The sequence below is a fragment of the Chelonia mydas genome, chromosome 14 (genome assembly GCF_015237465.2).
Source record: "Chelonia mydas isolate rCheMyd1 chromosome 14, rCheMyd1.pri.v2, whole genome shotgun sequence".
NCBI classification, from domain to species: domain Eukaryota; kingdom Metazoa; phylum Chordata; order Testudines; family Cheloniidae; genus Chelonia; species Chelonia mydas.
Genome location: NC_051254.2, coordinates 18,278,827 through 18,291,563, shown reverse-complemented (window position 1 = coordinate 18,291,563; position 12,737 = coordinate 18,278,827). Strand labels below are relative to the sequence as shown.

The window sequence follows — 12,737 nt, the reverse complement described above, 5'->3', positions numbered from 1 at the left end:
AGGCCTTGGAGATCTTGGGTGGGAGGGTACTTGCAGGAGAGGAAAGATTGATTTATTTTTCTCTTCCTTTCACTTTTTTTTCCCTACTCGTGCTTCTTTTAATTTTTTACTAAGGTAAAGCTACCATGATAGAACCGTGCCTTGTAACTTTATTCTGTCTGCCTCTTGCAGAGGAAGCTGGGTGGGTACGTAACTGAGGAATTGTTCTTATCAGCTCTTCGAATGTTTTTTTCTGAAAAAAAATCTTTAAGGAAAAGCGGTTGAGGAGACACCATCGCTCTCAGGGCCTGCTCCACCCTATTGCACTCCCATTGACTCGGGCTTTGGATCAGGCAGCCTGCAGCTTGTGTATAAGATCTTCATGGTCCCGATAGATGCCATGTGGGGCTTGGAACATCACTGGAGCCTCTGCAGGGTGGTGAGAAGCCAAGCAGGGACTGGCACATGTAGTAGGAACCACTGGAAACAGCCTCATGGCAAAGCAGTAGGGAGCCATAAAAGAGGAAACTCTCCAGCCATGTGCTGGCGTATTTATGACTGGAAAAGTTCTGGGTTGAAAAGGTCACGCGCACACGGCTGAAGGAGCTGCTGGGGAGCATCTCTAGAGGCTGACTCCCCGGCTGGTTTGTGTGCTGCTCTCTGGAATGACATACCCAGCTGGATAGGAAAAGAGCATTGCACTACCGCCTAGCAGCCTGGTGTAACATGAGAAGGAGCGCAGAGGGAAGGGTGGGCGACAGACAGGCAGGCAGAGAGAGGAAAGACTACGCTGTGTATGTGGGAGGAGAGATAGGGGCCAGGGTTGTTGTATAAGTCGGAGTAGCCCAGGGTAATCTCTGCAGCACCTCAGCACGGAGAGCCCATTTTCTTCCTACATCATCTCCTTATCCTGAAGGAAGGAGCTCGGAAGCTCTCAGCTGGAGACCAGCTGCAAAGCAGAGGGAGAAACATCTGGCAGCAAAGCATGGGTGTTACATTGGCTCATTCCTTCCTCCGAGCCCTCTCTATTTAAGGGCTGCCAGGTAGTTTTCAGTAAGCAAAGTAGCCTGCTTCTATGGGGACCAGGGTCCCAGACTAACCTTTCCCCCACCCCATTGTCCTTCCCTCCATGAGCAGAAAGACATGCACAATATTTCCTGCTGGGAATGTGAGGACATCTCCTCTCGCTCAAGATAATGGCCCAGCGACTTCTGACAGAGTCAGATGCCTCTGACAGCTGCACGGGAAGGCTTTGCGACCGGAGACACACTGGGCCACGTGTGTGTGTGTTAAACTCCTCGGGGCCCAAGCAAGGGTTCGGACCCCTCTCCTCTTGGTTCAAGTGTCTTTTCCATGCTGAGTTTTGCGCCTACGTGTTGTAACGTAGGGTAGCCTCTACATTATTTCTATGTGCGCAGCATGATGCATTGTCAGCTTGTTCCCCTTCTGGGAGAGCACGCTTGGCCTTTGTTGTGAAAAGCCAGCCTCCAATAAGGCTGCACCTTAAACTGAACTTTCACAGTGAGCGCTGAGCTGAAAATAAACAAGCTGGAGGAGAGTTTCAGGCTGACCTTATTTTACCTTGAAGGCCGCAGGGTCTGGGTAGATATAACCCCAATTGGCATTTCTACTCCCCCTTCCTCAAGGATCTCAGAGCACTTAAGTCTCCCAACCTACCCCCCACGAGGCATGGACGTGGTATCATTAGCCTATTTCCCCCCTCCCTGAGCCAGTAGCCTAGTGGTGCAGGTCTCTCTTGGGTGAAGGGAGGCAGCGAGCGTGCTGTGTCAACACTGCCGTGTTGGCTGGGCTAGAGTGTCCGTGTTCTGGCGAAGCTGGGGAGTTCAGCATGTCCCTCAGCCCAGGCTTCGGACAGTGTTTTTGTTTCCCGGCTCCTCGGTGCACACAATAGCCGGAATTGACGGCTCCACGTGAAATGCTTCCAGCTGGGCTCTGACACTGATGCCATGAGTGACTCATGTGTTTGCAGCATGAGGTCCGTGTGGTCAATAGCAAACTCATTAAGTGCACACGGGTTGCTCTGTGCAAATGGACAAATTGCTCATTCAGGTCAATAAGGCTCTGAGTGCTGCTGGGAGCATCGCCTGGGGAGGGGGACGCTTCATGTCCGTGTGCAGCTGACAGAGGCAGCAGCAGAGCCCCTGTATGGAGCCCGCTGGGCTGTAGGCCACTCTCCCTACAACCTGGCATGCTACTGCTGTCCCCCCATGTGTTCCATTATAGTCTGTAAAACTGGGCCCGTGTGCTCCCTGCATCTTCCGTATCACATCTGCTCAGGTTGCTGGAACAAACAAAGTTTCTGTTGCCAGAGACAATGTAGCTGCAGAAGGGCAAGCTCTTGTTAAACAGAACTGTCAGCTCAGGATCCAGTCCTGCAGTCCTGAGATGGGAAAACAGCCATTAAAGTCTAAAAGAGTTTTGCCTGCGTATGGATAGCAGGACTGAGACTCAAGTCTGAATTCCAGACTCCCGTCTCTTTTATGCCATGTAAATCTAGTATAAATCCTGCTGAAGCGAATAGGTTTAGGGCCAGATTCTCATCTCAGTTACACCAGTGTAAATCCAGAGCGACTCCATTGAAATCAAGGGAGTTATTCCAAGTTGCACAAGAGGAGGACTGGGCCCTTTGCATATTGTTGGCAAGATCTGGTGTGCATGTATGTACACATGGAAGAGAAAAGGCATGGCTTGATTCTCTGACTAACTGAGCAAATTTGATCTGGAAACACTGATGGAAAATAAGTATCATTGTTACAGTCACTCTTCTTGCTGTAACTGTATTTTCGTAGCACGTGTTTTGTTTCAGGCTAAATTCATTCCTGGGTCCTGAGTTTCAAAGGAGTTCAGGGTCAGGTTTTGAAATGCTCAGCACCCACAGCCAGGACCAGGCTTTCCAAAAAACTCAGCTCCATGTAGGTACCCGAATACCTACATTTTTGGAAGATTTTTGGAAGAACTCCCCAACCAGATGCAGTTGATGTGCTGACCCCATTTGAAAATCTCTGCCACTAATGCACTCTCTCTCAGTTTCCCCACCTGTAAAAGGGAGATCACAGGGCTTCTTCCTAGGGGCGTTGTGAGCAGAAACTTTGTGGCGGAAACCTGAGCACATGTGACTCAGAAGATGACGGGTGCACATGGGTGCATGGACAATGGCCAGTTTTGCAGTCACTTCACTGACCAGTTAGAAAGGAAGCCCAGCCCAATTTAATGACACTCCTTCCTTCCTTCTCTAGGAAGTTGCAAACCTTTCCTTCCCTGTTCCCTAAGCATCTGGCTTAAGATTCTATTGGATGATGTGTCTGTTTGCATTCACTGCACTGGATTTGGTAGGGATCCTAGTTCTGTCTAGGGGCTGGAACGGGCAGGAAAGCTTTCCTGTGTGCTGGCTCTGTCTTCCAGAGTTCTTTGGTGAAGGAGAGCAGCTTAGGAGCAGTGAAGTCACCTGGGCTCCTCATTCCTCTGCCCCCTAATGGTTGGAAAGACCCATCTCTCCTTGGTTTTCCACTTCACTGCTGCTGTTCTGACCAAAGCAGACAGGATGGATTGGGCAGCACTGCTCCTGCATCAGCCACAGGGGGAGCTATAGAGCATTCCAAGCCCTGGCCTTCTCCCTGCAGGGCACAGAGGCTGGTGTGTTCTTCCTATGGAAAGGGAGCCCTGGCCTGGAAAGCTGTTGAGGGCTGATTCATCATGGAGCAGCTGCAGATTCGGCTCAGCAGGGGAGGCGTCTGACTGCCCGATGTGAACAGCGGGTCCCCTCCAAGGGTTCCATTTTCTAATTAGAGCCAGGGGAGGAAAAAAGAGGGTGATGGGGATTAATTATCTGCTACAGTTTGCTGGATAATTTTAAAAATATGCCTACAGGATTCATTTAGCCACAATGACTCAGGCCATCTGCTGCAACTGAGCCTGGCATTCGAGGGGGGAGCAGACTGTGAGAGCGATAAGGCGGGACTCTGAAGGGTTTAGAGAAGAGAGCGTACTCGCCATGTGACATGTCACTCCTCCCTGCCACCCACAAACACACCATGAAAAGTGCTTTTTGAAGTGGGTGGGGATAGAGAGCCCTTACCAGGCCTGAGCCCCTCAGGCACCTTAAGAAGGGTCTCCCATGCCTCCTAGACGCTTCCTAGAGAGAAATGGGGGTTTTGCCCCTGTTTTATAATACAGCTGCCTGGGCAGTCCTCTGCCATGCCATGGTCCCTGGCATCTCCTCTCCATCCCTGTGCAACTGCAGGATCCGGAACACAGAAATTTCCCAGCCTGCATGAGACCAGAGATCTGTCTAGCCCCATAGCCAATCAGTGGCACTGGCCAGTACTAGCTGCTTCTGAAGAAGAAGATTGCCATGGTATTTGGAAAACTCAGACTCCAACGTAAGTGAGGATGCACACAATTGACTGGGGAGGTTGGAGATATGTTGGAGCCCAGCACAGAGTCAGCTGAGCCCCTGAATTCATAAGAACCAGAGGGAAAGTTTGCTGTGTAGGAAGGTTGCTGGCCAGCCAAGTGATGATATTGCAACTGTGGTTTTTTTTATACCGGTCTTAATGTAGCTGGCTTGGTCAGTGGGATGCCTTGCCAAACTGGAAAGTTTCCAGTTTACCAGAAAATCCAGTTTACCAGGAAATCCAGTTATGTAAAGTATGTAGGTTACAATACAACTTACAGGTAGCATCTGTAACTATAGCATGGCAGGGCTAGAGAGCCAGTAAAGACTAAGTCTGGGAGAGAATGACTGATCACAAAAAGAACTGGCTGGTTTAAGTCGTAGGATGTGATTGGTTGCTTTTTAAGAGAAGAGCTGGGAGTCATAGGCCAGGGTGAAAAGACAGGTCTGGAGAAAGCATTTGAAGAGAGCCAGGAGCCACCCAGTTCCTGACCGTAGGGATAGCATAAGCAAAATACTTCTACTATGGAGAATGAGGGTCAGAGCTGCTGCTTGTCCCAGATATGAAGGGATTACACTAGTTTTAACTTGGCTCCTGTATTTTGCAGGCTGCACTTGTAGGATGTTCACAGGTCCTAGCAATCAATTCTGGGGCCTGTGAAACATCATCACACAGGAATGTTGCAAGTGACATAAAGCTTGGTGGAATGGTAAATAATGATGAAGACAGGACAGTCATATAGAGCAATCTGGATCGCTTGGCAAACTGGGCTCATCCAAACAAAATGTGTTTTAAGGCAGTCAAAGACAAAGTCATACTCTTAGGAAGAAGGAATGGAGGCCATATCTATATATTGGGGGATTGTATCCTTCACTCTGAAAAAAATCTAGGGGTCAGAGTGTACAAGCAACTCAACATGAGCTCCCAGTGCAATGCTGTGGCAAAAAAGGGCTAGTGCAAACCTTGGATGTATAAACAGGAGAGTAGTAAGTAGGAGGAGGGAGTTGACATTACCACAGAAAAATGGCCATACTGGGTCAGACCAATGATCCATCTAGCCCAGTATCCTGTCTTCCAACCGTGGCCAGTGCCAGGTGCTTCAGAGAGAATGAACAGAACAGGCAATCATCGAGTGATCCATCCCCTGTCATCCACTCCCAGCTTCGGGCACTTAGAGGCTTAGGGACACCCAGAGCATGGGATTGCATCCCTGACCATCTTAGCTAATAGCCACTGATGGACCTATCCTCCATGAACTGATCTAATTCTTTTTTGAACCCTGTTATAATTTTGACCATCACAACATCCACTCTGTATACGGCACGCGTGAGACTGATACTGGCTGCTTTTTGGAAGAGATGCTTTAGCCAAACATAAGTCATTGGGCTCAATACAGGGGTAACGCAATGTAATTTAATGGCCTGTGCAGGGGTGAAAGTAAGTCTAGGGACTTACCGGTACAGGGCTGGGCTGGGGCTGGCTCTGGCCCCCGGAGGGGGCGGGGCCTCGGGTGGAAGGGGTGGGGCTGGGGGAGGTCAGAGCCAGCCCCGGCCTACCCTGTACTGGCAAGTGCCTCCTTCCCCCTCCCCGGAGTAACGGCGGCAGCCGCGGCCTCTGGCAGTGGTTTAAAGGGCCCTAGGCGGTAGTAGCGGCTGGAGCCCCGGACCCTTTAAATCTTCCCCGGAGCCCTGCCGCCGCTTCCCCAGGGCTCCGGCAGCAGGGCTCCGGGGACAGGGCTCTGGCCGCCACTACCTCCCCGGGCCCTTTAAATCTCCGCCCCAGCCCCGTCGCCGCTACCCCAGGGCTCTGGCAGTGGGACTCCGGCAGCAATTTAAAGGGCCGGGGCTCCACCTGCTGCTGGGAGCTGCAGGCCCTTTAAAATGCACCTGGGGAAGCCAATCCACCCCGGTACGGCGCGCTGGCTCTTGCCGGTACGCCGTACCAGGGCATACCGGCTTACTTTCACCTCTGGGCCTGTGCGATACGGTCAGACTAGGTGATCAAATGGTCCCTTCTGCTCTTAAAATCCACGAATATATGAAGTGCCATAATGGATCAGACCCAAGGTCCATCCAGTCCAGAATTCTGACTCTGCCAGTGGTCAGTAAGAGGTGCTTCAGAAGAAGGTGCAAGAAGGTACACTGGGGGAGAGGCAGTGATGGGATAAGCTGCCCCAGGGAAAGCTGTCTCCTGACCCCAGCCAGCTAGCGTTCAGATTTTGCCAAGGCATGAGTGTTTACCTTCCTTCTAAAACTCCTGTTAGTTTTATAATATTTACTATTGTAAATCTGGATATTCTTGTTATCCATAAACATGAGTATCCAATCCTTTTTGCTCACCGCTAGCATTTTATTTATTTATTTTGCTATTTGCTATCCTGGTAGCTGATTTCAATAAGAGATTGCATATGGGGGTTAGCACCTCAGTCTCTTCATTGACAAATTCCGTCACAGCTCTAGATGCCCTCATCTGGGCCTGGTGATCCATTGACAGCACCTCATCTTTATTACCAGGAAAGATTAGATCTGGGGTACCCATCTCCTCAACATCTTCTGTGATGCAGACTGATGCAAAGCAACCGCATAGCTGAGATTATGTCAAGATAGCTGAGTTTGCCCATTAGACAAAGTCAACCTTCCCACCAATCCTAGCAGACCGGGTAGATTTGGGAGACTACAGGAATAAATCTGGCATTCAAGGAGTTTAGGAGCAGATTGGAAACTAAGAAGAGATGAGGACAGCTGTATGGAGGAAGAGAGGAGATATCCAGTCTGCTAAGAATCTACAGCTCTATATCTTAACCCAACAAAAGCAAAACAATTCCAAATGAAAGCCGCCTCTTCCATCTCCAGTCCTCTCGTTGTGCCCAGTTGTTATACCCCATCTGGTATATAAGTTACTCACTGTTCTCACACTCCTGTGCTAGTGACAGTGGCAGCCTTAGCTCAGATGTTGGTTGCTTTCCTCCCAGATTAAATCAAACCCACACAAGCGTTAATACTTAGGGTTTTGTTCAATATTTAGCAACTATGGGTATTGTGACGGGGGCAAGGCCAGATGGCTATAGAAAAGTAGTGGGAGATAGATATATTAGCTCCAGGCTAAACAAATCCCTGGTACCAGGTTAAGTGAAATGGAAGCTGCTCCAGGTCAATTAAGACACCTGGGGCCAATTAAGAACTTTCCAGAAGGCAGGGAGAATGCTAGGTTGATTAGGACACCTGAAGCCAATCAGGGGCTGGCTGAAACTAGTTAAAAGCCTCCTAGTCAGTCAGGTGGGTGTGCATGTCAGGAGTTGTAGGAGGAAGTTGTGCTATTGGAGAGGCTGAGTAGTACACACCATATCAGGCACAAGGAAGGAGGCCCTGAGGTAAGGGTGAAGTGGAGCTTGAGGAAGTGAGGACTGCTGTGGGGGAAGTAGCCCAGGGAATTGTACATGTTATGTTTCTAAAAGGTCAGCTACCATAGCTGATACTATTAGGGTCCCTGGGCTGGAGCCCGGAGTAGAGGGTGGGCCTGGGCTCTCCTCCCCTCCCCCACCTTTGCCCCCTGATTAATCTCCCCGTCTCAGTGATTAATCAGGGGGCAAAGGTGCGGGAGGGGAGGAGACTGTGTAAGGAAGGATAACTTCTCCTCACCTCCCTTGCTGGCTTATGATGAAAATGGCTCAGTAGACTGTGACCCTTGTCTCTAGAGAAAGAAGGGTTACGTGGATGGTCACAGTGAGCCTCTGAGGCTAGCGAAATCTGCCAGGAAACATGGGACCCACGGAGGCAAGGACAGAGCTTTGTCACAGTATGTCTATGCTGCAATTAGACACCTGTGGCTGGCCCATGCCAGCTGACTCGGGCTCGAGCTAAGGGGCTGTTTAATTGCAGGGGAGACATTCTGGCTGGGGCCTGAGCTCTAGGACCCTGCAGTGAGGGAGGGACCCTAACATCTACACTGCAATTAAACAGTCCCTTAGCCCAAGTCAGGTGGCACGGGCCAGCAGCAGCTGTCTAATTGCAGTGTAAGAATACCCCAAGTCTGAGTATGCTGCATGCCACATTAGCTTTTCTAATATTCCTTTTCTGTGCACCACTCAGTGTGCTATTAATAGAACAGATGGCATTTAGCAGCCTTATATGAAAAGTAATTATCTAAGGGAATGGAAGGAGAAAAAAAAAAGGAATCATCCGGAAAGCAACAAGTTGCAATGTGGCTGGACAAATCTCTCTCCCTCATCTCTTCCCCTGGCCCAGGTTGTGCAGTGTGAGGCAGTGGAAATTTTCCCATTTCCTCCACAATAGGTATCATTTTACCAAATAAACAGAGAGAAAGGGGTTTTGATTTCCTGTTGATGACTTCATTTCCCCTATCTCTGTATTTATGGAATCCCTGTGCCTATCTCTGTTCTGGAAGCTGTTTCCCTCTATATCACAAGAGGTGTATTTCCCAGAGAAGCTATGAGTCCAGGCTCTGGCTCTGTTGTCATTGAGATAACTGGCATTAAAAATATATCCAACTAGCAGGTTTTTCCACTAGTTCGTTCACTCCCTATTCCCTGACCCCTTCCCCATCTCAAAAACACAGATTCCATCACAGTACAACACTATTGCCTGGGTGACATATTTTGGAGGGTAACATCAGACTCCAAACAATGGACCTGGCTCAGTGAGGGTCTCAGCAGTCTCCTCTCACACTGAATTCAGTGGGAGTTGAGGTAACTGTATGGTTCACAGACACTACTCAGCCCCTCTGAGGGCCATGGGTTGTTTTCCTTCCATATTTCTTTCTTTCTTTGCTTGCTCACTTTATTTTTTATTTGCATTCCACCCCCACCCCCATCATGACAATTCACCAGAGGCTTATGCCCATTAGCAGTGCTCATCTCAGTCAAACTCAGGTTATACAGCTCCCAATACTGAGAGAATTCTCCATCAGTTTTAGCAAGGCAACTTTTCTCTACCAATGGTTTTCAACCCGTGGTCCGTGGATCCATGGTCTGCAGACAGTGTCTAAGATTTCCAAAGGGGTCCGCACCTCCATATGACATTTTTTAGGAGTCCGCAAATAAAAGAAGGTTGAAAAACACTGTCTTGTACTAGCCAATTGTAAATCTCAGACTCTGGGGTTTGGGTTTTTTTTGTCCATTTAAAATGGATTGTGGATATAACCCCTGCACTTTAGCACCATACAAGAAGGAAACACAAGCTTCCTTTCAAAATTGGTGCCAAGGCCACTGGTACAGGTCAGCAGCACTGGATCCTGTATAATGTAACAATAGTTTCCTTTTCCCAAAGACTCAGTGTAGATCTGAAAATGGCAAGGGCCCACTATTAAGGATGTGAAATTAGCATCACAAGAAAGGCAATTCGAGCTGTGAACCCACGTGAGCTCATGCCATTGTCTAACGCACTTGGAATGTATAACTGGGCTAATTTACCATGGGCTTCCAAAGAAAGTTGCACTCATGTATTTTTGAGCAATCTCACGTTATCAATGCAATAAGCATCTATATTATTTTTAAACCTGTAATGGCAAGGAGGCATAGTGCAAACCTCTCGGAACTGTTTGTGGTTTACCAGTTCCTTGTAAAGAATTCAAGACACGAGCATTATTCTTTTTAAAGGGAGGCTGTAACGTCTGACAAGTTATTTGTAGCTTAAAATACCATGTTGCTGTTTTAAAGGTGCATTAATCAGCTTGTTTAAACAATCATGATTTTCTTTTTTTTAAGGAAGTCCTTCCACGTATTAGTAATAAAGCCTCAGATTACTAAAACTGGGTAAAAAACAAATCACCTTTCCTGCTGCTGCTTTTATATGGCTTAAAACCAGCAGTGTTAAATACCCAATCTAGGCTGGCGATCCATTTGTTTGCTTCATGTGGTCTGGCTTGTTAGATGCTAGGGCACAACCAATGTCATCAGATCAACAACTGAACATCACTCAGTGAAGTCCTGGATTGCACAGCAGTGGAAATCAGCTGTGCTTTACACCCTTCATTCATTTGCCTTTTGGATTTCTGGTGCTTTAGACAGCTTTGGGCTAGTCTGTTTTGCTTTTGGGTTCCTGTGTGCTAGGACAAGTCTCTTTGGTGTTTGGGGGTGGAAAGTCATTAAGAATTTTAAAATAAAATAAATCTGCAGATGCACCCCTATTGCAGCAATGGAGGGTTATACCCGGCCTGCTTCTTTCCGCATCGCTTCCCCCATGGCCTAGCAGAAAAAGAGTTAAATTGGGTCTGTTTTATGCTACTTTTCCTGCTACTGTCTCTGAACAAATTCAGTGGGTTAGGGTAGCACAGTCAAAATGATTCTGGGGGAATTATTGGTTGGGAGAATGACAAGACAGAGGGCCAGATTCTGCCACCCCTACTCCGATGCTATGGGGTGATGAGCTCAGTGTAAGAATCTACCTAGAATGGAACAGAACGTGCTGAGTAGTAGCCTTCTCTGCGGTTATACATACCCAATCTGAGTAAAGGTGGTAGTATCTGAGTCACAATGGGAAGGGGAAAGCAGGAGGGGAGGGGCAACATCCGAGAAGAGGGGAGGCAGACAGTGACAAAACAGGGTCACAAGCTGCACCAGGGCTCTAGGGCCAGAGTATATCAGTCTGAAACCACCGGGTTGTGGAAGACTCAGTCCCCAGGGAGATGCAGCACGTCTCTCTGCTCTGTAGCAATCTCTGATCAGCTGCAGGAACCTGCACTGATGCTATAGTGATGGGCCTAGTCTAACCAGTTAGACAGAGTGAGAGGATCATAAGGGACTGTCCTACAGAAAGGCGGTTACTGGCACAGCAGGGCTTGAAGCTGTTGGAGGAGGGAGTACAAGGGGGAAGTGGGGAGGTAAAGCAAAGGAAGAAGGTCCTGTGTAATCCAAAGAAGGTTGGAAAGTGTGAGGCCTTATCTATGCACTAAAGTTGCACTGGTTTAACTCACTGAATTGGTGCAATCCTTAAGGCCCGCTCTACACCCATTGTTTGGCCTGACTGAACTAATTCTGTGATGGCTATGGTTTTCTACCACCTCCCACCCTCTGGGTCCGGTTAAGCTGGTTATAGCAGGGTAGCTTATTCCCCTGTACCTTAAGTGATTTAGGAGTGTCCACATAAGGGAATTGCACCCCATTTAACTACAAGGTGGTTAAATCAGTGTCTAAACCCATTTTAGTTACTGTTGGGTGTAGGCAAAACCTGAAACAAAGAGGGGGACCAAGAAGAGTAGAGGCGGAAGCGGTGGGGAGAAGTGTGGAAATACAGGGAGACTGGCAGAAATAAAGGGGGGGCAGGTATAGAGGCAACGGGGAAAGCCTGTGTCAGTACTGGGTACAGCGAATGAGTTCCCCCCACGGGGGAAAGGGGCTGCAGGGTGGCATGTTCCCTGTCTATAGTGGCAGAAGGTGATTTCTGCCCGTGGCAGGGAATGTGAGAATGGGGCACCCCCAATGGTAAACAGCATCAGCCCAGCTCTACCCAGATGAGCTCCCGGGTCCTTGCTCGCCCGCCCCAGCCAGCTCGCCTGGCGCAGCGCGTTTGCAAACACCGACACGACCCACTTGCACTTCCTCGGGGAGCGAGGGGCGGTCGCCGCCCTCCCGCTCTGTTGCTCCCCCCTCTGCCGAGGGCGGCGAGGCAGCAGCCGGGCGGTAGCTAGGTGGCTGTGCCCCCCGGTCCCCGAGCGGGGAGGCAGGTTTGACGGGCGTGCCGAGCAGCCAGTGCGAGGAGGGGAGGCTGGGCTCCGCTCGCACGGGCTGGGGCTGTGCCCTGGGTGTGCGAGCGGGGAGGGCTCCTTCCCTCGGCCCTTCCTCCATTCATTCAGCCCGAGCCTGCGAGTGGGAGGGGGCCCCAGAGGGGCTCCGGCGAGCTCGGCAGCGAACCCAGCCCGCGGTCGCTGAGATCCTGCTGTCCGGCCGGCCAGGGGCTCGGCAGGAGTTTGGCCGCAGCGCCGCCACCCCCGGCCGGGGGCTTTATTTGGGGAGGGGGTGGGGGCAGCGCGCCGCGATGTCAGACCCGGCGGTGAACGCGCACTTGGAGGGCATCATCTCCGACTTCGAAGGTAGGAGCCTGCGCCGGGGGGCAGCCCCCGAGCACTCCGGGGGGGGGGGGGGGGTCCTCACTTAGCGCTGGGTGGGATACTGCTGTTTGCCCCCCACCCTCCGCGCCCCGGCTCGCGTAGGGGCAGCAGGAGGTAGCGCCTGGGTGGAGGCTGGATTGGGGGGATCTGCCGGGACGTGAGGCGGGGCCCGCTGGCCCCTAGGCTGGGGGAGCGCACGGGGCTGCTTGCGCGCTGGTTACTTTCCAAGCGGGCGCTTCAGCCAGGACGCTCCGGGCTGGGCTGGGTCTGCGGGGCGGC

General features: G+C 50.4%; 1 protein-coding gene across 4 annotated transcripts in view; it reads left to right on the top strand.

Moving 5' to 3' along the window:
• The window catches only part of SEPTIN9 (septin 9), a 258,753-nt gene that overhangs the window by 102,615 nt on the left and 143,401 nt on the right, over nucleotides 1–12,737 (top strand). Inside the window, exon 1 of one of the 4 annotated variants that reach the window (XM_037913780.2) lies at nucleotides 11,806–12,440. The exons of the other annotated variants lie outside the window; for them this stretch is intronic. Within the exon in view, the coding sequence (XP_037769708.1) occupies nucleotides 12,386–12,440 (55 nt within the window). The 5' untranslated portion in view covers nucleotides 11,806–12,385. Of the gene's footprint in view, nucleotides 1–11,805; nucleotides 12,441–12,737 lie in introns of those variants that run through there. 4 annotated transcript variants of the gene reach the window in all.